The sequence below is a fragment of the Hirundo rustica genome, chromosome 10 (assembly GCF_015227805.2).
Source record: "Hirundo rustica isolate bHirRus1 chromosome 10, bHirRus1.pri.v3, whole genome shotgun sequence".
Lineage (NCBI taxonomy): Eukaryota > Metazoa > Chordata > Aves > Passeriformes > Hirundinidae > Hirundo > Hirundo rustica.
In genome coordinates, this window is record NC_053459.1 from 3,939,157 (window position 1) to 3,965,074 (window position 25,918).

General features: G+C 40.7%; 1 protein-coding gene across 5 annotated transcripts in view; it reads left to right on the forward strand.

Annotated features, from left to right (window-relative positions):
• The window catches only part of WDR33 (WD repeat domain 33), a 66,859-nt gene that overhangs the window by 35,728 nt on the left and 5,213 nt on the right, over positions 1-25,918 (forward strand). For 2 of the 5 annotated variants that reach the window (XM_058421971.1, XM_058421970.1), the window contains exons 8-18: positions 13,214-13,340; positions 13,902-14,056; positions 14,181-14,259; positions 14,676-14,786; positions 15,581-15,675; positions 16,527-16,613; positions 16,840-16,979; positions 17,339-17,491; positions 17,872-18,918; positions 22,420-22,522; positions 22,805-23,267. In XM_058421971.1, the coding sequence (XP_058277954.1) occupies positions 13,214-13,340; positions 13,902-14,056; positions 14,181-14,259; positions 14,676-14,786; positions 15,581-15,675; positions 16,527-16,613; positions 16,840-16,979; positions 17,339-17,491; positions 17,872-18,918; positions 22,420-22,522; positions 22,805-23,267 (2,560 nt within the window). Of the gene's footprint in view, positions 1-1,850; positions 5,957-13,213; positions 13,341-13,901; positions 14,057-14,180; positions 14,260-14,675; positions 14,787-15,580; positions 15,676-15,866; positions 15,941-16,526; positions 16,614-16,839; positions 16,980-17,338; positions 17,492-17,871; positions 18,919-22,419; positions 22,523-22,804; positions 23,268-23,366; positions 25,597-25,918 lie in introns of those variants that run through there. The other 3 variants (XM_058421972.1, XM_058421973.1, XM_040074202.2) reach the window with 3 other exon arrangements.

The following is a 25,918-nucleotide window of genomic DNA, read 5'->3' on the forward strand; positions in this document are numbered from 1 at the left end:
GTTTAGAAAGGAGTAACCACACATTGCAAAACTTAAAGACAAAATTCTCCCATTTGAATTGTAATTAATCAAGAACAATGTACAGTTGCACATGGAAGATACAATCTGGACAGCTATAAAGCATATTTCTATATAGGTTAGGTACTTCCAATTGTTAGCAAGGTATCTGTTTTCTAAGGATGAACTGAGTCTGCAGCTTGATAGAGTGCTGGGTGTTACTGCTTGCTGTTTGTGCCTGGTCAAGAAGAATCCTGCCTTTTCTTTGTCTGCCTTCTGTTCTTTCTTACCCATGCATAATTCATATGCAGAAATAGTGTTTTTAATTAAACCAGATGATACAGTGAGAGAAAAGAACAGTGTTTTGTTTGGTTTGGGGTTTTTTTTTAAGGCTACACCAGCCCTTCTTAAGGATGCAGAAACTTGCTTATTTTAGGTCAGCTGATGTTGGATAATAAGATGTCTTTTCCCTGCAGATCTTGCTTTATGCCCTTAAATATTCGAGCAACAATAACTCTTTGTTGCTTCCCTAGCTGGAACTCACCTACTTAAACTGACTGTAAAGTTTTTTTCTCTTTAGCAATACATACATTCTCAAAAGCATTATTCTCTTGGGTGCTTAGCTGTGTTTAGCCTTTAGGATTATTGATAGTATTGATGAATATGGATTACTCTTGATTGCCATTCTCCTTTTGGAAGTCCCTGTTCTCCAGAGACTTAGGAGTGAGCACGTGGTGTTACAATTACAAATGTAAAAAGCTAAATTCAACGAGACAGTTCTTTTATTACATTTAATTACTCTGCAATTATACTTTGGAGTTCTTTGGGCAAAGGTAGGTTCCTTGTTTCACACTACTTCTAGTTTGTCAGGAATATCCCTGGCTTCTAAAGGAATGGAGGACAAAAAGATCATTCCAGTCACCTACGCAAGCATGGAGGTGTCATTGCTGTAGTACGTATTGCATTTGCTGGCAGTTATAAACAGGGCTTTTCTAAAAATGCAGTCAGGAATTTTTGTGCTTGTATTAACTTAGAATTCCTTTGGTCACATGAAACTGGAGCAGTGGAGGCTTTAAATAGCAGGTGCACTCCTGCCAACCATGTTTGGAGGGATGCAGCCACCCCTTCCTGGCTGGAACACACATCCTGCGTGCTCACAGGCTTTGCACACGCTGCCTGATGCTCTCCCACTGCCATTTCCTTTCCCTGCATCCTGGAATTCTTCAAGGGTTATCCAGTCTTAGTCCCTAAGAGCAGTTAGTGTGGGTGTTTCAGTCTGCAGTTCCACCATGAGGATGTCTGTTCCTAGGAAGCTTGGCCAGAAATACTGGCAGTCAGTCTGTGTTTTGCACAGGGGCTGAAGCTGCGTTATTTCCTGCACAACTCTGTCATCTCAGGTATCATCACTTCCACAGCAAATCACAGTAAATCACTGAAATTCAAAGAAGGTTCTGTCATGGGGGTTTATTCCATAAAAGTGACTTACTAGGTATTGCACGAGTTGTTTTTAACCTATTGCACAATATTTATTTACCAAATTAATAACTTGTTCCAACAGACTGTTGGTATTTGATTAAGTTTTTTTCAAACTTTTTTGTAAGCTGAAATAATTTACTTGGTAAGTAAGTTTACTTACTTCAACTTATTTTGCAAGTAAGGCATGAGACAGTTTTTCTGAGAAGTACTTAGCAGCAGTAATTATCACAGGTATCTAACAAGCATAGTTCATTGTTGGTATAGGAAAGGGAACAGTGTGGGGAATTTCAGTTAGAATTGATTTTGACATAAAGTTAAAAATCTTAGAAATTAATGTTCCCTTTATTAGACATGAAGAGTATCATAATGTTTTCCAGATATATCTACTCCTTGCAGTCCTTGCACAGAAGGGACTCAAGCTTAGGAGTGAGGAGGTAATTAATTTTTCAGTTTGTTACAATCCATGGCTCTTGGATGCCAGTTACTGTGGACTGGTCATTTGCAGGGCTGGGAAGGAGTGGTCATCCAGCTGGTTCAGGGGATGTCTTCTGCTCACCAGATGTTTTGTCCTAATTCTAGTTCCAATCAGCCTGAACAAATTACCCACTAGTGAAAAAGGATAAATTGCACTAATAATCCTGAAAATCTATCCCCCTCAAAAAAAAAAAAGTTTAATTCACACAGGAGCAGGAAAGTCTTCCTAAAACCACTTGATAGATAATCAGGCTGTATAACTTTATATAACATAAACTTCTGTAAAGGTTTGCTCATCTATACATGGTAGCAGGAATATTTGCTGCTGCTTTGCCATAGAGTAGTGTGTGCCATGCAGACCTCAGAACTAAATCCCCAGTGGTTTCTGTGGGGTGCAGCCATCCAAGGGCACAGCAGAGGAGATCAGGGCAGTGCTGCTCTGGGGTGATCCAAGCCCAGTCCCCAGCAGATGAAGCTCCTGTTCTAGAGCCAGCTGTCCCCAGCCTGCTGTACCTGGCCCCAGTGCAGTGCTTGTTGCAGCTGGTCACGTTCGTGGCACACTGACTCTTGTAAAACTGCATCTTGCTAGCTGCAGATAATTCACATGGGAGTGTGTATCCCAAAAACAGACCAGCCTAATGAAGCTGTATTCTGTGTACTAAAACAATAACTGTATTTTATTTGCACTGAAAATAAACTCTTGACATGGGATTATACTTGTTAAAGCTTCTTCTTTTTTTGTTAACCTCTTAAGGTTAAAAATGCACCTTACTCCCTAATACAGAGTTGCTGTGTTAACAGAAATACTAAAAAAAATCAAAATGTAAATTTGGCACTACTGTTACCTTGCATCATTTTCCAACAAATATACTTGGGGTTTTTTCACTTTCCTCAGTGGATCACTTCAGTAGAAATGACGTGCTCTTACCTAGTCTTTCTTAAACAGAAATTATACCATCTTCTCTCATGAGAGTCATCTTCCTTTGATCTCTGCTTATGAGACTATGTATGGAAGTTTATCTGTGCAAGTGAAAAGGTGACTTTGTTTCTGCCTCCCCCACAGCACTGATTCACTTAATCAGAAATTTCATTTTACAGAAGATTTTTAAAGTCCAGCTTCCTAGAAGATAAATCCTGCATTTTCACATTCCTCATCTTAGCCACAGACATTGCACACAGCACTATAAAAGGTGTTTTATTTGAAGAGCACACATCAGTTCCATTCCAAAGCAGGAGAGCAGCCTCATACTGGCCATGACCTCCTCCTCATTATTTTTGTGCTTAACCTATTTCCATCCTTCTGCCTGTTATTTCCCACTGTATGCCATCTTCCCAAGAGCACTCGCTTTTTAGCTGTCTCCTGTCTCTGGAGCTTCATATATATTCATATGGTGGTTATGGGAAACTGGTTTGTACATTCCTGAGGCTGGGAAGATATTTTGTATTTTCTTTCTTTTGGTGTGTGTAAGATGAAAAATTTTAAAAGCTGCTACAGAAAGCACTGAGAGAAATCTAAAGTTTTTTTAGATAAAGCTTCTTTCTGAATCACATCCCAGTCTCTTCCAGCCTAGTCATTCTGTCATTCTGTGATTCTGTACTAGTGTGATATCACATGTGATAATTACATGCCAGATTTTTTCTGTTTCAATTCATGATATCCTGTTCGTTGTGTGGGTTTCTGTCCGCATAATTTTTCAGCCCTTTTGTATTTCAGTTGCTTGAAAATTGGCCCTTTCTGCTTGAGATGAGGATTCTGTCTGCTCAGAAAGAGCAGTGCTTTGTGACTCAGTGCTCTGCTTTCTGCCAGCAGTTTATTTCAGCAGACCTGCTGCTTCCCACTTTGCTCAGCCTCGGTGGCATTGCAAAATGCAGAGAGCAAATTGAATGGCCTCTATCTTCATACCCCTTCTTGGATCTCTTACACTTGCTAATTGGATTATTGACTGACACAAATCTTTTCCTGCAGTCTATATAAAGTTTGATAATCTTTTCTGTCAGCCCCTCACCTCACCCTAGGCCTGCCGCTGTTCATGTACTGCTGGGAGTATTGTCAGTCGTGCAGTTTTCGCCCTACAACCAAAGAAAATAGTTTTCCCAGCTTCTGTGTACTAATCTCAGTAATTCTTTGCTTGAAGCCCACCTAATAGTGGGCTCATAATTATGACATATGCTGTAATGGTAAAATTACTGTCAGAAATATGGGTATTTTTTGGCTGGCAAGAAAAAAAAAAGCTTTCCTGCAAAAGTGCTGTCCCTTAAAGTGAGCACCTGGCTGGACAAATGTTCATCTGGGTCAGGCCAGATGATCCTGGCTTTCTCTAAAAGTAATTTACCTGACTGACAGTTAATAGTGTTTCTCTCAAAGGGATGTTAAAAAGGTAGGAGGCTGCCCTGTCATCTTAACCATGACAACACATTGGAAGCTGTGCTTCCAGTTAAAGGATATCAGGTTGACTGAAAGATCTTGGTAGTCCTTCTGTGATGGGTGTTTTTTATTAAAAATTTCTGGGTTCACTTGGGAGTAAGGGTAAATCAAGGTATATCAAATTGTATAAAAGACTTCTTGTAACTTCTTCTACTGAGATCCACAAATATTTCTCTTAGTTTTTTGCAGCTTACTGAGGAAATTCTCTGGTCATGTGGCCACACAAGGGTTTTAAACTTGATTTAACCTATAAACTAGGTATTTGGGCTGTTCCTTTCTCTTGCAACAGCCATAATCACCCTCAGAACAAAAATGAGCATCCAGCAGGATGTTAAAGGAAATAATTACTGGAAATTACCGCTAATGGTTACTCTTAGCTTTTCTGGAAGTCTTTGTTCTCTTCACAGAGCTGGGAGCTAAGTATTCTGATTTACCACTTAGAACCTTGACCGAAATTTTGGTCAAAGCAGAGAGCTAGAGGCAAGGAGGTACTAAACTCTACAGTGTCTGCCCTGATTTCCTTCCTTTCCCCTCTGTTAGCTAAATTGCCAGGCTGAATTTTAGGATGCACCAAAGTTTCTGCATTAACTACAAGTTAATTTCAAAATACATCTAAATTGATCCTGTGGTTTCGACATTCCTTCTTTGCGTTATTTACTGTAGTTTCAGTAAAACTGTCAGACTTTACTTCATGGTGTCACACAGGTTTAACAGGCAAAGGCTTGACAAAAGTGTGCTGGTGGAAAGGCTGGGGATTTTGACTCTCTGTTGGCAGGAAGTAACCACACCAAGCCTCCATTTTCAGGAATTAGTGACCAGAACTAGCTTCTTAGTATGTGTTTAGAAAACACTGAAGCTGCTCTTGGTTCGGTTAATCTTAAAATCGCATCAGTTCCTGGAAGCTTGGCTTCAGGCACCGGTTTTTAACTCATGCCTCACTTTGTTCTTGATTCATAAAATACAAGTGTATGTTCTGACTTTTCAGTAGTTTACTTCAACGTAAACTGTCACTGTGAGGCTTCAAATTATTTGATATTCTAATCAAATTCATTTTTTCTGGTTTGCCTTTTTTTAAGTTGATGGTGCAGGCTGTAGGCAGATTCCAAAATATTTGTTTGGTTCATGTTTGGAGGACTTGACTGGGAAGGTTTTCATGTGAAAAACTTCTTGGTCTATTTTTACAAAATAATATGCTGCCCAGCAATTTGATTCTGTACCCAGATATAAAGCCACAACACTATGGAAACTGCAGCCTCACGATTGACCAAATAATTGAATTTCTCATCTGTTAAGCTGATGCTTTTTCTGGCCTCGAAGGAGCACGTGTCGATGCGCTCTTGGGCACAGCTGCACTTGTTCCGTTCTGTTTTCCCTCTGCTCTGTGCCATGCTGTGTTAGATGGGCTCAGTCCTTCTGTGGCTCCAGACATCAGCTCTCCTTAGAGGCAGTGCAAGCTTTGTCAGCTCCAGTGACTAGTGCCAGGTGCTCTAAGGAAGGTGCCAGAAAACAAGCAGTAGAAAACTGTGGGACGCTCTTACCGAGGGAGTGGGGGTTTGGCTCCTGTCAGATGTTGATGTTATGAAGCATGAGAGATTTTCTTACAATTGCTGTTCATTTTTAATGTTTCTTGTACGATATTTTTCTTATAATTAAATGTAAATGCCCTTGTAAATAAATACTTTCTGTCAATGAAAAGCAAGTGTGTTGCTGCTTTCGAAGTAGGCTGGCTAATTTTTTAACAGAAAAGAACATCTAGTCCCAGCTACTTTACAGGTAATGTAATCAGCAAAAAGAAAAAGAAAAGTTCCACTTTTTGCAGTTTAAAAACCTCCCTTTTAATTCTCTGATAAATACACGCAAAGAAATCAGAAATAATATGCAATGAGAATTTTAGCAGATAACTGTGCCTGAGTGCAAAGTAGAGTCCATTTCACAAAAAAATTAACTGTGAGGAAAACCTGTCTTGGTCCTTGAATTCAGCTGCATTACTGCTCAGCACTCGCATTTCTATTTGGAATAAGAAGGTGTTGGAAGTTTTAATGTGATATATCTTTTCTTTTGACACTTTCTGCCCTTTTTTCCCTGTCATTTCTCCTGAGCTAGCTCTGAGCTTTCTAATGGCTTTTTTTTTTTTTTTTGAAGATCACTAGTGACTTTATTAAGTAGAAATAATGACTGCTGTATTGCAGTAAAGGATTGTGCTGCATTTAAAGTGTCATCACAGGTGATCTCTGACAGAGCTGCTCTTGATGATCTAAATAGGGGATTAAGTGCATAAAATTGGTGGTAAGTTAAAATGTTTGGGTGCTGATTAAGCAACATTAATGACATTTTAGTAACATTTTTACATACTAAAATAACTTAGTGTTGATAATTATCTGTGGTCAAGCTAGATGTGACTTAACTGTGTCTTGCGGTTAGAAATTGTGAAACATAGGTATTTAATTGACATGTTACAGTGCTGGTCTCAGTCAGACTTGTTTTGTACCTGGTATGTTTTACAGCATAGATAACCTGATTAGGTGTAGGTAGTGATAAAACTCAAAAATCAATTCAAGAATTAGGAAAAAGAAAATATATCTCATGGGAGAAGTATCTTTAGAGTGTTAGTAAACTCTAGCATGAACATACTCAATGATTAAAAAACATGGACCTGACGCCACAGATCTAAACTTGCAAGCATCTTCAGCTGTGCAATTTTTGGTTCTGTTCAAAACAGTTCATTTCGGGTTTGGGAGTCACTCATCTTCAGTGAATTGAAGAGTTTAAGCAGTCCCTCTAAGTTTAACATGTGTGTACCTAAAAACTTAACCCTTCATGACCAGTTCCCAGGTACACTGGAACTCAGCTGCTTTTCCTCCCCTTGCTGTAAACAAGCCCTTACAGAAGATGCTGTCATTGAATTTCCACAGCTGAAAAAAACTCAGATTGCTGCTTGCTTTTACTGGTAATTACGTCTAATATAACAACTTTTATTCATTTTTCTGTGCAGTGCATTTAGCATTACCAATCTGTGCAAACACACAATTAACATTAAATTTAATTTTTTTTTTTTGTCAGTTCATTGGGGTTTTGTAGAACTCAAACTGTTCACTGATTGGTATAAGTTTGGGATGAGCACATACAAATTCTAAACTCATTTATGGAATCACTGATTACCTGTTCTGGGTAATCTTGGGGAAGGTGATTTGTTTACCCACACCTGTTTCATTAGTGATTATTATTGTTTCTTAACCTCCTGATTTCACAAATGATAAACTATCCTGTTACATGAGCTTTTGTCTGGGAAGAAATTACAATTATAGAAGTGTAAAGAAAGAAAATTATTAGTGAATTTTTAAACAAAGATGAATTACGCCCCTTTCTGTTGCTGAATTAGTGGAATACTAAGGATCTAGAGACATCCCCTATAGGTAGATTAAAATTAGCAGTCTCTCTGCTGTCACTCAAGGTAACAAGTTTAATAAACTAGAAGAGAGCTAGACTGAGCAAACAAAGGACAGTAGAACTTGTGTTTGTGGTACAGGAGTCTGAAGGTATGGTGAGAGGCATTATTCTTACACTGAAGACTGAAAGTAGCTTTTCCCTTTATTTATTATACACCAACCTCCCATATTATGTTGAAAAGCACAAGCTGGCTGGATATCTGTTGGGGAAGGGTTTCTGTGGTGTTCATTCTTGGAGTGGAGAAGAGGAAGTGCACGAGCTCCTGGGACACCTCTTGGATGATGACAGTTCACATAACTTGATAGGGCAAAGAACACTGAATTATTGGAATTAAATACAAACCTGCCCTTACTGCTGACCTGAGCAGTGGAACCAAACCAGTCCCCAGGTTCTTTTAGGTGTGAGGTGTTCAGTTCTTGAGTGAGCTGTACATGGAAGCAGGGAATTTCTGGGGAGTGGGTAACTGCCAGGTGACGTTTTAAAAGCCTTTCATAAAAATGGAACAGGCAGAATAATCCAATTTGCCTAATGGGCTGGAAGCAAATTGTAAATTCTAATGGAATTATGTAGAGAACGTAGAATTCCTTTCTGCTAATATTGTTTCCATTATCTCTGACTTGCAAGTCTCTTTTCTGTCCCTTGCCCTCTCATTTTTGGTTGTTGTAAGACCTAATACTTTGCAGATCCCCTGGAAATAATCCTGTGCAAAGGCCCTGCCCTTTGAGAGGTGTTGGGTTGTTTTGGGGACACAGAGTACAGGAAGGTGAATGTCACTGTGTGGTGACAAAAATGTTTCAATCTGACCAGGCCAGGTGGGAGATACACAATTTTATTCATTCCCTGTTTAGAACAGCATTAAAAAAAAAATAAATCCCAACAATTAGAATTTTAAATGAGAAACAGTATCATTGCAGTTGAATGATTGGTAATTCTTGAAAATATAAATAGTTATTAAATGCCCATTTTCTTTGGAACATGGGTGTTAAAATGTGGAGATGCCTTAAGACTGGCATCTTAGGATGTGTGTATACAGTCACATAATTGCTGAGAAGGATCTAGAAATTTTCCAGTATCATCTATAAAATTCTCTTTGAATTTATGTGCATTCAGAATGGGGCACATCCTATGGGGAAAGAATATAAAACAGAAAAGTTAATCTACAGCAACAAACCTGATATATCTGTAATTGCTATACACAGTTGCATTATAAAATATATGGATATTTTATAGACTGTACTATAGAGACAATGATTCAAACCAACTTTTTTACACTGTAAGCTATATTCAGAAAGTCATAAATGCAGAAATTGGTGTGAGGAGGGGGAAAAAAATCATGTCCTTAACTTATGTGTACTTTTCAGACTTGTGGCATACTTGATTTGATCAAATACCATTACACATAATCTTATTATAGCTCGTTATGTCTTTCACTAGCCAGGATTTCTGCTCAGTGTCTTTTAAAGAGCAACCCTTCAAAGAAATTGGCTAGAAGTACTTACAGTCAGTATTTTTATTGAGAGGATTGTGACTAAGGGCACTCTGAACATTTATTATGCATGTGAAAGGTAATAGTAGGGAACTACTTTTGTATCTGAGCTTTTTAAAGGTGCCACATGTACCTGTCTTGGTTTATCTGCAAAGTTTTTAAATGGTTGGAAGAAGTTGTAGTAAGTGAAACTAACAAGTGTTAGTAAATGGGTTTATGCTCAGACGTTCACTCTTTAAACTAGTTGAGTTTCTCAAAAATCTTTGCCTTCAGTCTTTCGTTTTGGTTGGTTTAGGGGGGTTCCATTGCCACAACTCCTACACGATTCACACATTTCAATTCATTTTTCCATAAAGCATCCCTGTAAGACAGGGAGTTGATAATAAGGTCTGTGCAGAGGGGCAGGAGTTGTTCAGAGAGGAATTCTCACCCTGGAGCTCCCAGCAGAGGCAGATATGTGTGTGTGACTGTTGAAATTCCTGAGCAAAAGCTGTTGTCAGCAAACAGGGAATGTAAACTGCAGAGATTTGCATGAATTAAGGCATTTGGGGACAAAGGGGTTTTGTACCAGAGGAGAGGCTAATTCCCAACACTAAGAACTGAAAACAACTGTGAAATAAAATCTGTGAGGTGGTTTTTTTCTCTGGAATGTTATTTTAAATGTATTTTCTGCATCATGTGTCTCATTACAGATAATAGTGTGTGCATCTCAGCAGAAAGAAGGAAAAGCAATATACAACGTCAATTGCTTCAATTTTAAAAGAAATTAAGAAAGGTCTGATTAGATGATGCTATTCAGTTATTTTGATTATGTAAATGTTCTGAGTTAGTTCGTCCCTTGTGAATAGTTTATTTAAAGCATAATTGTTGTAGGGAAAAATCTATTTTCTCTAGAGAAAGCTTCATTGCATTAGGAACTTAAAGCTAAGTGTGTGATGATCCCATTTCTGCAGAGCTGTGGCTCTGTTGAGGGCAGGATACATCACTGGTTAGATTACAAAGGAGGCTCCCAGTTTTCCCCTCTGCTGCCCTAAGCCATAGTGCACTGGCTGAAAGGATGCTCTCTGCAGGAAATGCCAGTTACCTGTTTAATCATACAAAGATTATAATGATTATGTTTTAAAATATTACAAGTTTCTTCTGATCCCCATGTACAGTATCAATGTGCTGATAGCCAAAAGCCTTTTGACAAGTACCCAGTGGTTCATCTGCTCTGGTTCCAATTCTGAGTGTCCTGACATCTTCTCCTGCCTCTCGCCTCTGCTCTGGGCCCCTGTCAGAAGCCGATCAGCCCAGTGCTGTCTGTCACTTCCTCTCCCTTCTGAAGACTTTGAAAGGGTGGCTGCTTCAATTGCTCTGTTTAAGATTGCCCATTCTAGGCCTTATTTTTCTTAGGGACCATATTTGTGTTTGGGCTGGCTTAACTCAAGAAGAGCCTAAACCAGGGCCTTGCACAGGATGAGCTGTCACCCAGAGGTGTCCTTTCACCAGCATCACTTGTTTTCTGCATGCAATCTTTTCCCTCCAGCATAGGTAGCCCTGTGTCTCCCTTTGCTTTACCATGGGTAAGTGTCTTTATTTTAGGAGCAGCAATTCCAATGTCACTCCAGTCCACCTGGCTAGCAGATTTTTATGGTTTTGCTGGGCTTTGTTCATTTCATATCTCTGATGATACTTAAGCATTCTAGTCTTGAACACATTTTCATACGGTTCAGCCAAGTATTAACTTTAATGGAGTGTTTTTCTATAAGGGCCTTGAATTAAAATCTCTCTTTCCCTGGGGACTGCATGATAGCAACTACCTACAGAATATCCTTAGCTGGAAATCTGCAAGCATGGATTCCCCTCCCCTGAGGAGGAGGAAGATTTTCTCCTTTACTCCTGGCTCAGTTGTTGCTTCCAAGTAAACACTGGGAAGCAAGATCTGTTCAGCATTCAGCATCATGTTTTAGTTGAGAGGTTCAGTCATAGCAAATGCAGAGAGTGCCTGTCACTTCTTTCTGCATTAGGAAAGCCAGAGAGAAAGGGAACACTTCATCTCAGAGTGCCTCTCTGCTGGTAGCCCAGACCACCAGAGCACATTGATGCTCTCAGCAACTTGAGGATCTCGCTCTTCCCTGAAACCCCACATATTCCAAAGACAATTCTGCCTGCTGTGCCTGGAGAGGAGTTGGGTTCATTCATCTGTATTGTCAGTCAGTTCTTATAGTTCTCGTATTCTTACCAAGGCTGGATTAATTGATTCTTTGGTCAAGAACCTCTTCCCTTTCTGTCTTTTCCTCCAGAGAGGAGGAAATTTGCACTCACTTGAGAGTGTGCTCTGTGTTATATCAATTTGCTTCTATTTTAAGATACAAGTATATTCTTTATTCTGCTGCCAAAGGATTTTTGCTTTTTATATATTTTTTCATATATCCATAGCTCTGCAGACTCTTACTGTGTAGTTAAATATTTCTTAGCTAGCATTCAGTACTTTTCCAGCACTTTGTTAGGCAGACATTCCTGGAATCCTGTCCTAATCTCACTTCTTCGGTGAACCATTCTTCTACTTCCCCATGTATGTAGAAATAAACAATGTGGGGCTCGGAGAAAAGGGGGGAGGCTTCAGTAGGAGGCCAAACCAAAGGGGGAATTACTTCATTAATTGTACTTTTAATTGGGGATGCTTGTCAATTATGCTAATTTGCTAAAAGTGTCATAGCCCTATATCACATGTGCATTCTGCCGTGTAGTTTGCCCTGGAGGATCCTTCAATAAACAGTAATCACTTTTATCCTTTTAATCTTTGCCTTGTGATTTCAGGGCTCAGAAAAGCATCAATTCTAATTGGATTTTTCCTTTGGCCTCAGGAAAATTTCAACTAATCCTTATTTTTGATGTCTTGTCAAAGTGAGATCTGTGTTAAGACAGCTTGTGCTGCTTAAACTGATGTGTTCCCCTGTGTGGGAGCTGTCTGCCTTGATGGGAATCTTTAGTCTTTCCTGGGGTATGCTCCCATTCTTCCATGCCATTGATGACTTCAGTGCCTTCATGTTGCAGGCAGACCCTCCTTTCTCAATTTGTTTTTTTCTTCAGTTACTGCATGCTGCCTCATGTTCTGGGATGGACTTGTACTGCTGGCCCTCCCTTGAAGTGGGCTGGTGTGGAGAGAGATTGGAGAAAGAAATTATTGTTTGTTATTTCTTCTCTGAATTCCTATAGTTAACCTCAGGAACCTCATTTTGTCATGCAGCAGGAACAGGCTGCTTTTTTTTTTTTTTTAATGGATTTTAGCTCCTCTGAACAGCACTGAATCTCTCAAGGTCAGTCAATTTAAAAGGAAATTATATCACAAGGGGTTTCTTTTGCTAACTCTTAAGCACTGGAAAAACCTGAATCCCTTTAAACTGGTAAGAGATCACATCTCATAAGGTTTCTTTTCATCATATACTAATTTAGTATTCAGATCCATTATTTAATTTCTTTGCTTATTTTCTGACAAGACAGCAGAAGGTTAGTATGGCTAGGATAGGAACATGTAGGTATTTGCTTTGTATTTCTACAGTTTTTCACTGAAAGTCAAGTGTCAGAATCATTTTACCTCACCACCTCCATATAAATGCTTCACCAGCGCTACATTTAAAATACTGAGAAGCTGTATAAGGCCAAAGCCTAAAGAAAAGTACCAGTTTAAACAGAACCTTCTGAGAGAATTTTTCCAGAGGGTATAATCTGAGGAGAAAATGCTCCCATTAATTAGTGGGAAGGGAGGCAAGCTAAATAACTTGGAAGAGATTTTTAGTTTATGTTTCGTAACCTGTGCTCTGTGATGTTTTTCATTCACTTTTACATTAGTTAAAAGGTGTGCACCCTGTGATTTTTCAGTGTCTGTGAAATCTCAGAATGGACGATTTTTATCTTCTTAACAGGCCATGGAGCAGATGTGAAATGTGTTGACTGGCATCCAACAAAGGGATTAGTTGTTTCAGGAAGTAAAGACAGCCAACAGCCCATCAAGTTCTGGGATCCAAAGACTGGCCAGAGCCTTGCCACACTGTAAGTTCTTACCCATAGACTTTTGATTTGTTGAAATATAAGCTAACTTTGTAAAATATTTTTTTCTTAATTCTCTTCTTAGCTCTTTTCCTCACAACTTTTCAACCATGCACAGTTGCTTCAAACATAAAGCTGGTGTTTTAGCTGTGCCAGAAAATCCAGAGGTTAGATGAAGACAAGTCTGTACCTGGAAAATTGAGATTTTAATATTCATTATTTAAATTTACTTTGTTCTTCTTCACAAACAATCTAGTCGCACAGTTTTCATTCAGACCTAGATAGGGAAAAACAAACAATGTTTCATCTGGCTGATAAAAACTTACTTTCTGTAGTAGAAACATGCACAGTAACTGGATACTGTCTCAGTGAGTGCTGCCAGTAGCTTTGCAGTACAAAAGACCAGGATCAAAACATAGGGCCTTTGCAAAAAAAGCCCCAGTTCTGCTTTCGTAGCCTGAACTGCCTTGTTATCGGCCTGAATGGGAAATAACACATTTTTATCTGCTTCTGAGAAATCAGTTTCAGGACAATGAGTCTGTTTCTTTTTCTTTCTGCTTGCAGACATGCTCACAAAAACACGGTGATGGAGGTGAAACTGAACCTCAATGGCAACTGGCTGCTGACAGCTTCTCGTGACCATCTCTGTAAGCTCTTCGACATCCGGAACCTGAAAGAAGAACTTCAGGTCTTCAGGGGCCATAAGAAAGAGGCCACAGGTCAGAATTTTTTTTTTATTATGTAGATTGTTATTATTAAGCTTCGATTAAAAATTAAAATTATTTCCATTCATTCGAAATCCTAGTGCTACGCCTTCTGATTGTGGCTTACTGTGTGTTTCAGCTGTGGCCTGGCATCCTGTTCACGAAGGGCTGTTTGCCAGCGGAGGCTCTGATGGCTCCTTGTTGTTCTGGCATGTTGGGTATGTGGCATTTCCACCAGCACCTTGGAAAGATGTTGGTCAGCTGTGAGAGCTGTTGGACAAAACACAAAATACCTCTTTTCCCCTTTGGAGCCATATTAAACCTGCATATTTATGATAATTGTCCTTCTCTGTAATTGAGGAATTTATTCATGTGCTTCATTTATGAAGTTTTCCTGTAGAAATGTGCTTTAAAGGATAATGTACAATTAAAAATCCCTACATTGCTGAACTGCCTATTAAAACCACAGGAAAGAGTCTGTTCACCCAGCAGAAAAATAACAGAGGCTTAAATTTGACAAAATACGGGATAGAGGATGAAACAACAACTGAATAGCAAAAGTTTTCTATTGTAGCTGTAGGAGATATTCAGCTCTGTATGATTAATTTTTTTTTTTTTTTTTTAAATGCATCAGGGTTGAGAAGGAGGTTGGTGGAATGGAAATGGCCCATGAAGGAATGATCTGGAGTCTGGCATGGCATCCCCTCGGACACATTCTGTGTTCGGGCTCAAATGATCACACCAGGTAATTTCAAGCATTTAAAGAGAAGGTCTGAGGGAAGGTATTTACTTTTAGAAACTAGAACAGTGTTTGGCATCAGTGAATAAAGAGATTGGGATGGTTCTGTTACACAACCAGGGGCCAAAGCAGAGACACAACTTATGTTCATAGGAAGCACTAGGTGGCACTGACATCTTATTTTACAAGGTAGAGTCTGACCTCTTGTAACAAATATTACAATTTTGGTCGGTGGGAGTTTTAAGTCCACTGAAGGAATGTTTAAAAAAAGAATTCTTGTCATTTCTTGCTGAAGAAACACTCCTATCTCCACAGCAAATTTTCCTGCAGATCACGTCATGCTCATGTCTTTTCACATTGCCAACTCATTCAGAGGCTGTAGTTTGTGGTTTTAGGTTGACATCCTATAAACATAGTGCATTTTATAAATACAGTAAATTTATGTGGGGGCATGTGAATATTTATTGTATGGGAAGAATATAATTGAGCAAGGAAGTTCTGGAATGGACTAGGAAGTTTTTCAGGATCGGATGTTGCTGCCTTGTACTTAGACTCATTACACTTTGAAGTATCTTCTAACTTGTAACTATGTAACTCATTACAATACTTTTTCTGTTTTTTTTTTATTTTTGGCTTGAAGCTCATATCCTATTCAGATCGAGAGCTGAACTTGATTTAGTAAGAGTTCTAAATAGTGAATCCTTATATAATCAAGATACTATACAAAAAAATCAAAGAACTAATTAGATTAAAAGTTGTTATTGACCCTTTAATGAGATCATATAACTTCCTTTTGATAGCAAGTTTTGGACTAGAAATCGGCCTGGAGATAAAATGCGAGATCGTTACAACTTGAACCTGCTGCCTGGGATGTCAGAGGATGGTGTGGAATATGGTAAGGCATTTTTCCTCAGTATGGAAACAAGAGGACTGGGGTCATTAGGTGACACTTCTGGGTAAGGTGAGGAAGCGGAATTACAGCACTGGGGACCACTTGGGCAAAAATATCTTTTTCTAGGGATGATTTTACTCCCCCGGTTATCAGTGAACATCATTCCAACAATGGGTTTTCTTCTCTTTCCACAGCTCCAGGAGGTAAGACCTGCTCTGTCAGTCACAGGAAGGAGGTTTGGCTCTCCCTCTAGCAACATCTCCAGTTTACTTTTCTTCCTGAAAACTTCATCTGTCTTCAAGGCTTCCCACAACTTCCTGAACTGCAGCAGGAAAAGCAATTAGAATTCTACTAGAACCTTTAAACTTTACTCTGCTCTTAAGGATTTATCTCAATAATTTTAGGCTGCTCAGGATTGCCCAGCTCAGTGGTGTGCCTCAGCCACCTGTAGTTGCATCTGTTTCTTCAGATTTTTTGATTATTTGCTTGGGGTAGGGGGGGAATTAAAATGCAACACTTTAATACAAGTTAAATTTTAAAACATACAGATTTGTTATAACAAAAAATGGGACTGGTTATGGGTTATTATTTCTTTTTCTGAGCTAAATGTAACCTTCCTAAAAGGACGCAGTTTCTGGCCTTTTGGGTTGTGTTTATGAATCTGAACCTGCAGTTCTTTTAATATCCTGTAATTCATGTATGAAACTAAATTGTGACCTACCAATGGTAAAATATCTATTTACTATTGGAATATGATACTAATGGTAAAACCATGTGAGAATCCAAAGTAATAAAATAATAGTGTAAAGAAAAATTTTCCAAGTATAAATATTTATTGGGTTTTTTTCCTCTAGATGATCTGGAGCCCAACAGCCTGGCAGTTATTCCTGGGATGGGAATACCTGAGCAGTTGAAAATAGCCATGGAGCAGGAGCAGATGGGTAAGTAATAGCGATGGGGAAGCATTCTCCTGAGTGATCCAGATACTGTATGACTTCGTTGTCATTCTTTTCATATTCTTTGGGAGCACAGATGCTCTTTTCTAAAGTTCTGTGTTGTGCATATTTGCCATGTGAAGAAGGATGAGCTGAAAACCTCTGTGAAAAAAATAAAGGATCTTTCTGTAAGCCTGCATTGCTCTGACTGTTTGTTTCCCTGGTGCCAAAGGGAAAGATGAGTCCAATGACATTGAAATGACAATCCCAGGACTGGATTGGGGAATGGAGGAAGTAATGCAAAAGGACCAAAAGAAAGTGCCACAGAAAAAAGTTCCCTATGCAAAACCAATACCAGCACAGTTTCAGCAGGTAAGTACCTGATACACAGTGAACAGAACAACCTGTTCTTTTCTCAACTTTAAAAAGTGTGTGTCTTTTGAAATGTTTTGGGTTTTGTTTTGGATCATCTCTCCTGTATCAACACCCAGTACAATTTACCACAGTAGCTAGTTTAATTACTATTTAAACATAAAATATTTGATTAAATACTTTCTATCTTGTATCTGTACCTGGGAAGAACTTGGAAGATACAGAAGTTTTATTCAGCATTGTTTTTACTTTCAAGTAGCCATACTACAAAATGTTTCAGCATTTCCTTCCTCATTGCAGCAATGTGCTGCACACATGTTGTTCTACAGAGTTAATTTTGTTTTTCCTCATCTTTGTAGGCATGGATGCAAAATAAAGTTCCTTTGCCACCCCCACCTGAGCCATTGAATGATAGAAAGGAGGATATTAAGCTGGAGGAGAAAAAGAAATCGCAGGCAGAGATTGAGCAGGAAATGGCCGCACTTCAGTACACAAACCCACAACTCCTGGAGGTATGTGTGGAAACACAGCCATTAACAAGTTTGCATTAGTCAGTCTGTGTCAAACCTGTGTCAGATTTGGACTTCAGCACTAAAGGGAACAGCTTCCTGCAGCAGTTTCACCCATTTGGCTGTTTTCACCTTTTGACAAAAAGACATCTAATTGAACAGGATATTGCACTTAACGCGTGATGATGTGAACCCCTCAGTGAGGCCTCCACACCTCAGTTTACAGTGGGTCTCTACAGTTAGTAATTCCTCTTTAGTTAGTTATTTCTGTTAATTACAAGAAAAGCATTCTTAAATTCCTGTGAAATGGGACGACAGCTTCTGATTTTTAGTTGTAACGTACTTCAGTGCTTATTTGATTTTCTGTCTCTTTTTTTGGACAGCAACTGAAGATTGAGAGACTTGCACAAAAGCAAGCTGAGCAAGTGCAGCCACCGCCCCCAGGAGGATCTCTCCATGGACCTCAGCCTTTCCCAGGGCAAGGCCCAATGTCACAGATGCCTCAAGGGTTTCAGCAGCCCCTTCCACCTCAGCAGATGCCAATGAATATGCCTCAGATGGGACCTCCTGGTCCACAAGGACAGTTCAGACCTCCGGGACCCCAAGGACAAATAGGACCTCAAGGTCCGTTACACCAAGGAGCTGGAGGTCCACAAGGGTTCATGGGACCACAAGGACCTCCAGGCCCCCAAGGGCCTCCGCAAGGAATGCCACGGCCTCAGGACTTACACGGACATCAAGGAATGCAGAGACATCCGGGCCCTCATGGGCCAATGGGGCCCCCAGGTCCACAGGGTAACGCTGGCCCACAGGGACACTTGGGACCGCAGGGCATGCCTGGGTCTCAGACTCATTTAGGACCACAGGGCCCACCTGGCCCACAGGGGCACTTGGGTCCTCAGGGTCCCCCTGGAGGTCAAGGAATGCAGGGGCCACCCGGTCCACGAGGAATGCAAGGACCTCTTCCTCACGGCATGCAAGGAGCTCCGGGATCTCAAGGGATGCAGGGCCCTATATCTCAAGGGCCTTTGATGGGACTTAATCCAAGAGGGATGCAGGGTCCACCAGGACCCAGAGATAACCAGGGACCTAATCCACAAGGGATGATGATGGGTCATCCACAAGAAATGAGAGGTCCTCATATGCAAAGTGGTTTACTAGGACACGGTCCCCAGGAGATGCGGGGCCTTCAGGGACCCCCGCCTCAAGGTTCGATGCTGGGACCACCGCAAGAAATGCGCGGGCCGCCCGGTCCCCAGGGCCAGCAGGGACCTCCTCAAGGCTCTTTGGTGGGGCCTCAAGGAAACATGCAAGGACCTCAGGGACAGCCGAACCCTTCGAGGGGGCCGCACCCTTCCCAGGGCCCTCTGCCCTTCCAGCAGCAGAAAACGCCTCTGTTGGGTGACGGGCCTCGTCCCCCCTTCAATCAGGTACGTGGGGGTCTTTGGAACAGGGGCCCTTTGCAGAACGTGGTGATGAGAACGGGCACGTGGTAGGAATGAGCAGCAGGAGTGGGAGATTGCAGCCTGGGGATTGCCTGCAGGACGGAGGCTCAGGAAAATGGAAGTGATAATAAAATGAAAACAGCTCAAGGTGCCCCTGCCCGTGGCAGGGGGATTGGAAATAGGTGATCTTTAAGGTCACTTCCAAACCAAACTGTTCGTGATTCTATGACAGGTAACTGTGGAAAAAGGATTGTTGGGAATAGTAGTGCAGAAACCATGGAAATGGTTTTGCTATGAAAAGATGTAACCTTAAAAGAAACTCTTTTTTTAAAGACACTGAACTGTCTTAAGTGGGGTATTTCCTGGGGAGCAGATGAGCACTAATAAAAGTCAAATTTAAAGGAACTGGCCATAAGAAAAGTCCTGTGTATTAATTAAAGCAAGGTATTGTCAACTCTCAGTTGTCCAGTGTAGTTAATCCAAACTATGGGATGAATTTCCCATAGATGCTGACACACCTGGAATCAGTTTTGGTCTGGTTGCACTTAACCTAAGTGCAGAGGAATACAGAGGGACACAGCACTTTCCATTTTCTGTTCTACTGCATATCACACAGAGCTCTGTGGTTACTGCCTCTCATAAGTTCCTAGCAGGAGAGCACCAGTTCTGTGCTTTATCTCAATTGTCTTCAGTGCTAGCTGGATTTTGAAAGGGAAGTTTTGGGGGGGAAAAAAAAATCTACTTAATTAAAAAAAAAAAAAAAAAAAGTGGTGGTTTTTAACCAGAGTTGTCTCTTTTAGACCTGCACTCAATAGTTTCAGTCAAAGCTTTAGACTTTAGTGTGTGGTCCAGTACCCAATCACAATGAGGAAATGAATATTCAAATGAGCTCTAGCTCAGGGATTCCTTTTCAGATTGAAGCAGAGTAGCCCACAAGTTGTGGGTTTATTTGAATATTTTTTCCTTACCAATCAATAATTCCCTCCAGAAGGCTGTTAATGTGCCACTGATGCTGAGATTTCAAAAGTATCCAAGTTACACAAACAAGTGTTGGTTCCCAGCCATAAAACTTAAACCAGCAGAGTTGTTTCTTATTGCTGTCCCAGGGAGACTCATTTTACTTTGAGAATAATTACCATGTTTGTGGAGGGGTGGCCATGTCTGCCCTTGCCACTGACACTGTTCGGAATTCAGCAGGGTGCTTTTGAAAGGTGGCTCGTTATTTTCTTTGAATACTGCTATCTTAAAGACTTTTACAGATACTAAAGAAATGACACCGTGAGGTATTTTAGGCCATTCTTCCTTCCTTGTGCACCTTCAGTATGGTAATGGCTTTTAAAAATTAATGTATTTTTAAATTCATAATGTCAGGTTTTGCTCCATTTTGCTTCTTTGTAATATGAATACAGCCGTAGTTCCTGTTTTAAAAAGGCTACATCTGAGATGGTTTGTGTAAAACAAATCACTTACGTTTGTTTTGTGTTATCACTGTTACCTGCACTGGCTGTACACTGGAAGCAGAGGTTTGCTGGGATGCACAAGGCCATATTCAGCTTTTAGTAAAGTGCCTCTTTCTAAACTCCGTACATTTTCCAGTTCAAGCCCAGTTTGAGGCCTGGAATGAATTTTGAAACAAAAATCCCATGGAAATGCAGAGTTAGGGCTCCGTGTTCCCAGACTGGCAAAGCACAGTTTGTTTGTAATCAAGGTTTCTGCTAAGGAGAGTTATTTACTGAGTGCTAAGAACTTCTGCTTTGGTTAACAACATCCATAAATGGAAGAAGTTCCATAAAATTTATTTTAAGCAAGCATCTGCAAAACACATAGGAAATCCTGGAACTCCAGCAAGGTTTTGGTCAGGAACAGCGGAATCACTGTGATAGCTGGCCCTTACCTAGTCAGAGGATGGATTTGTTCTGCACTCAAGTCAACATTCCATCACTAGGAAAGTATTTTTGGGGATTTTGGGGTTTTTTTTTAATGGACATTAAGCCAGATCTTTTATTTTGATTATTTTTCCAACAATCTTACAAAATCACCCAATGCCAATATGAAGTTTATAGTACTTATTTGTGTGCTTTCCTATGTTTATCACCTACATTGCAGTTGAACATAAATTTTTAATTTAAAACAATATTTCAAGATATGATGGGGTAAATGCAAAAATAGACTTTCTGCTTCTCTGAAACCAGAAACAAAAGGATACTGTGTCTCCAAAATAAATTTAGGCCATTAAAATGAACTTTGATTCATGGAGAAGTTAAGCAATGTAATTATAACCCAGTGGTGTGCTGGAGCACAGGTCTTTTAAGTATTTCCAGACTGCAGTCTGGAAGGGTTTTAACAAGTCACTGTGAAGGTCAAGTCTAAATCTTGCTTACTGGACATGTTTGGGGAAAAAATTACATTTTTAGGGGTTTCGACCAAGGGTTTGGGGGGGATTGTCCTTTTGGTCATGTCAGCATAAGAAGGTTTTGTATTGCAGTCCTGCAGGTTTCAGCTCTGACTGGTTCATATTTTTAGTGTTGGATTTAATAGCTACAGTGTAAATTCTGTATGTGTCCCTTTTCAGGACAAGCACAAACCCCAGATGATGACTTTTTGTCAGGCCTGTGCTGTTGAAAGGCAGAATCAGAGCACTGTCGAAGCACAGCTTTCCAACCAGTGTCACCACAGCAGGTCCTGTAGATTTGGTACCTGTTGAAACCTTTCATGAGTCTGTGACAGCAGCTGAATTTAAAGAGATTATTTTAGCCTTTAAAACTCAGCAAAAAATGAGAAAAAATACCAAAAGACACTTACACACTTCATTTTTTATTTTGGGATCACATAAGGCACACAAAACTGCCCACTCTACTGCCTCTGCTTTTCTTAATCCTGAAATAAAGAAAAATGAACTTTACCATCACGTTAAAAATGAAACTCATTTATTTCCAGGTAAACAAGTTACAGAGGTTTAGAGAAGAGGTTCTCTTATGGCCCTGTTACTATCCCCTGGTCCCAACATTCTTGATACTTATTTTTTGTACATATAGTTTCTCTTTTTTGTTCATTTCCAAATGAAGTCTTTGGTCTGTGAAGCTCTTTAACTGCCTATAAATCAGTACCTGATATTTTTCAAAGAAATTTACACATTTACCTCATCTAGAGGAATAGTATTTGTATTGAATACTTAATAAATGCAGTGCATTCTTACAGAATATTCATATTCAGGAAGAATATGAGCTTTATCATCTTTGGCTGTAACAGGTAGAATGTGAATACCTGAAATGCTGTTTGCTATAAAATGGTTTCTCAGTGACTGAAGCATTACTGATGCGGATGTCTGAAAAGTGAGGCTGAAACCATTGGAACGTGAGCTCTTTCTGTTGTACAACCTGTGCAGATTCAGACTTCATGGAAAGAAAATTGTTCTGCACTCTTAGAAAAGTTTTTGGTTACTCACACATGGCAATTCACGTGGCTTTTCTTCTTACATGCTCACAGGACGGGCAGAACCCGGGTCCTCCTCCGCTGATACCAGGCCTGGGGCAGCAAGGGGGACAAGGTCGTCTGGGCCCTCACAACCAAGGACCTGGTCTTAATAAAGGTAATTAAACATATTCTATTCTCCTGTAGGCCAGTCTCCTCAAAGAGGGGCTGTCCCAGTGCAGTGCACCCAGGGAGAAACGGCTGGAGCACAATGCAGGGCCTCGGCTGAAAGAAAAGCTTCCATAGATGTGGCCTGGGATATATGGGAAAAAACTTCCCAGAAATACTGTTTAGTGTGAAACGTATCCCATATGCTTTCTAGAACTGTATGAACTAGAGCGTCCTGAAGTGATTTAGAAATGGTTCCAGGACCCTGCAGTGATTGTTTTTGTCCCTCAAGGCGATGCCCGCGGGCCACCCAACCATCACCTGGGCCCGCTGCCGGACAGACGGCACGAGCAGAACAGCGGCGGCCCCGAGCACGGGCCAGAGAGGGGCATGTTCCGAGGGGGCCAGGACTGGAGCGACGGCAGGGACAGCAGGGGCATGCCCGACAGACGGGGCCCCCACCCCGACTTCCACGATGACTTTGATCGGCCGGACGACTTCCGCGACGATTTCCACCCAGATAAGAGATTTGGCCATCGATTGCGAGAGTTCGAGGGGAGAGGAGGCCCGCCGCTGCAGGATGAGAAGTGGAGACGAGGCGGACCCGGGCCTCCCTTTCCTCCCGATCACAGGGAATTTGAGGGAGGTGGTTCCAACCGTGGGCCTCCCGGAGCTTGGGAAGGACGGAGACCTTCAGACGACAGATACCCGCGGGAGCCTGAGGACGCGCGCTTCCGAGGAAGGCGAGATGAGAGGTAAGAATAAATCCTTTTCTCTTCCTTGGGTTAAAGGGTAAATGGAGGGAACTCTTCTATTCCTGGTTTCCTTTTCATTAAGGAGTCTATCTGTTTCAGATTTATAAACTGGAAACCAATAAGGAAATGAAAACTCTAATATACCTGAGTATAGAGTCCATAAAAATCATTCAGTAATAGAAGAAAACTTGAAAAATGGTCATTGTACACAGCAGCTTCCGTGTCTTTAAACAGTAAGTAAAGAGAAGGGGGAAAGTTTGTAGAGAAGATCCAGTGACACAGGATGAAGATCTGAGCCCGTTTTGATGAAAATTGAGAGGAGACTTAAAAGGTTAAAGTGACAAACGTTTGAACACTAGAAGTGGATTTTGAGATTCTGTCTCCAGTCACAAACTACAGCATGACTGTAGAGACTGTAGGACGAGATGCAATGCCCTTGTAAGGAGCAGGAACAGTGATCTGACTGCCAGATAGAAGGGACAGAGTTACAGCATCCGTTGGACTGTCGAGACTATTTTTTCATGCGTTTGCTTGTAGAAATTTTATTTCTCTTTCTCACTTATTTCTTAATGCCAAGTGAAGAACTCAAAAATAATCTGATTCACAGCAATGTCCTCGTCATTGCTCGCAATCTCCGAATAAATCACAAAGGGATAAATCTGCTTTTAGTTACTGATGTAAATATGGAGGAATTAATGCTGTCTGTGAGATTAACTATCAGCAAAATTGCTCCAGATTTATGTTAGTTTAATTAAGTGAAATTTGGCCTCCAAGGTCTAAGCCTCTCACTGACCACCAACTCTTTATGTATAAAAACATGTGCTTGTACAAATACACTGTGGTCTCCACATAATGTGAATTTTGTGTGTTTTAGTTGCCTTTTTAATCATTTTCTTACATTCCTTTTACTTTGCATCTATACAGCTCTTCTTTTAGCTATTTTCTGCCTAGCTCTCTCTGTAAGATGTAACTTCCTTTTGTGTGAAGAGTATGAAAAGAAATGAACAGTAACTAAAAGAAGGTAACAATTAAAGCCATTTTTAAAAAGTAAAGCCAGAGAAAATCCAGTTGGATGGTCCAGTGGTCCAATGGTCTGCATCACAGAACTCTTTTAAAAGACACAGCAGACAAGACTTTTAGAAGCTCAGTAGAGATTTTTCAGATCTTATATTGAAAATGCTTAGGGACTGGAAAATATTTTATTATGGTCCTGATTTTTAAAAAGTTTCAGGAAAGGAAACAGGAACCTTGCGACCTGTAAATCTGACTTTGGAACTAAGAGTATTCTATTTATCAGAGTACAAGTGTTTGCCCAGAGAGTTTGAAATTAAATGGCACAGGGCTCTAAAAGGCTGGCTGTGCTTGTAAATTTGATGATTTTCTTGGAATGAAGGTTGAACTAGGTGCCATTTACTGCAGATGCTGTGGTGGACTTAATCCCAGCCACTCGTTCAGCTGACTTGGTTTGAAATTGAGATTGTAACTGGTTTGATCAAGCATGAGAGGCAAATGTGTGTATGTGTGTTTCTCTCTAATTTCCCATCCTTTTCATCCCTGTCCTGTTCTTACTCTACCTGTGCATATCAACATGCTGCTTCTACTGCAGAGACCTGCCTCTTCCTGCCTGCTAATCTGCACAGTGTGTAGTTGTGTACAGTAAGGTCCTAGGCCTCGGGGAAGAAGATGTAAGAGCAGTCAAACAGGAACTGAACCCGATGCAAGGCAGGGTTTTACGTGTGACTGATATGAAAAGGCAAATAAGGATATCCGTAACACAATATTAGGAGCTGTGGCTGTGTCAGGCATAGGTATCGTAGATTTCAGAACTCAACTGTGTCCATCAGTTGCCTGAAATAGGAAAGGCCCTGTTCCTGCAGCCCTGGGGCCTCGTGTTGAAAATCTTGGTCATTTCCAAGCTAAGTTGAATCACACCATATCAGTATTAAAGCGGGAGGCCCTCTAAGAAACCTCTAGAGGACTGTGCTGTTTCAAGGCTAAACAACATTGCTCTGTGATTATTTGAACCATTTTGTACCTGAAACTGTGGAGTTTGTTTTCCCAAACCATCCAGGTTAATGTAAATGGTTCATGGTCCATACAAAGCACTCCTCCATCCACTGTTGTACCTGTACAGGCACAGCAGCCTCCTCTCTGTATTGTGTTTGTTTTCTGGGAGGTGGAGACAGACCTATTGTTTTTTATTAAAAACAATGTAAAAGTTTAAAAATATTGTATTGTGTTATGACTACTGTTAAAATATTTAAATTTGTAATTAAAAGGTTAATGTTGTTAAAATTCTAAATAAAAGTATCTAAAGTTTTGCTTGTAATAGGATGCACTGTGTCGTTAATGAGCTGGGGAAGGGGATGCTGCACACGGCCAACGCCACGGGAATACTGCGGTGCTTGCAGTTCAGCCAGTGTGGAACTGGGACCAGTGGGGAGGTGGGAGGCACCTGTGAGCGGGCAAGGAGCGCTGCACACCGTGTGCTGTCACCGAGGGTGGGCAGAGCAGCGCGGGGTGGCACGGTGGGGACACCAGTGTGCCTGCACCACCTGACACCTCAGCCGGGCTGTGCCCGAGACAGGCGCTCCCAGAGCAGGGCTCCAGGTGTTTGAGCTGCTTGTGTCAGGAGCAGAACTGCTAGGTGT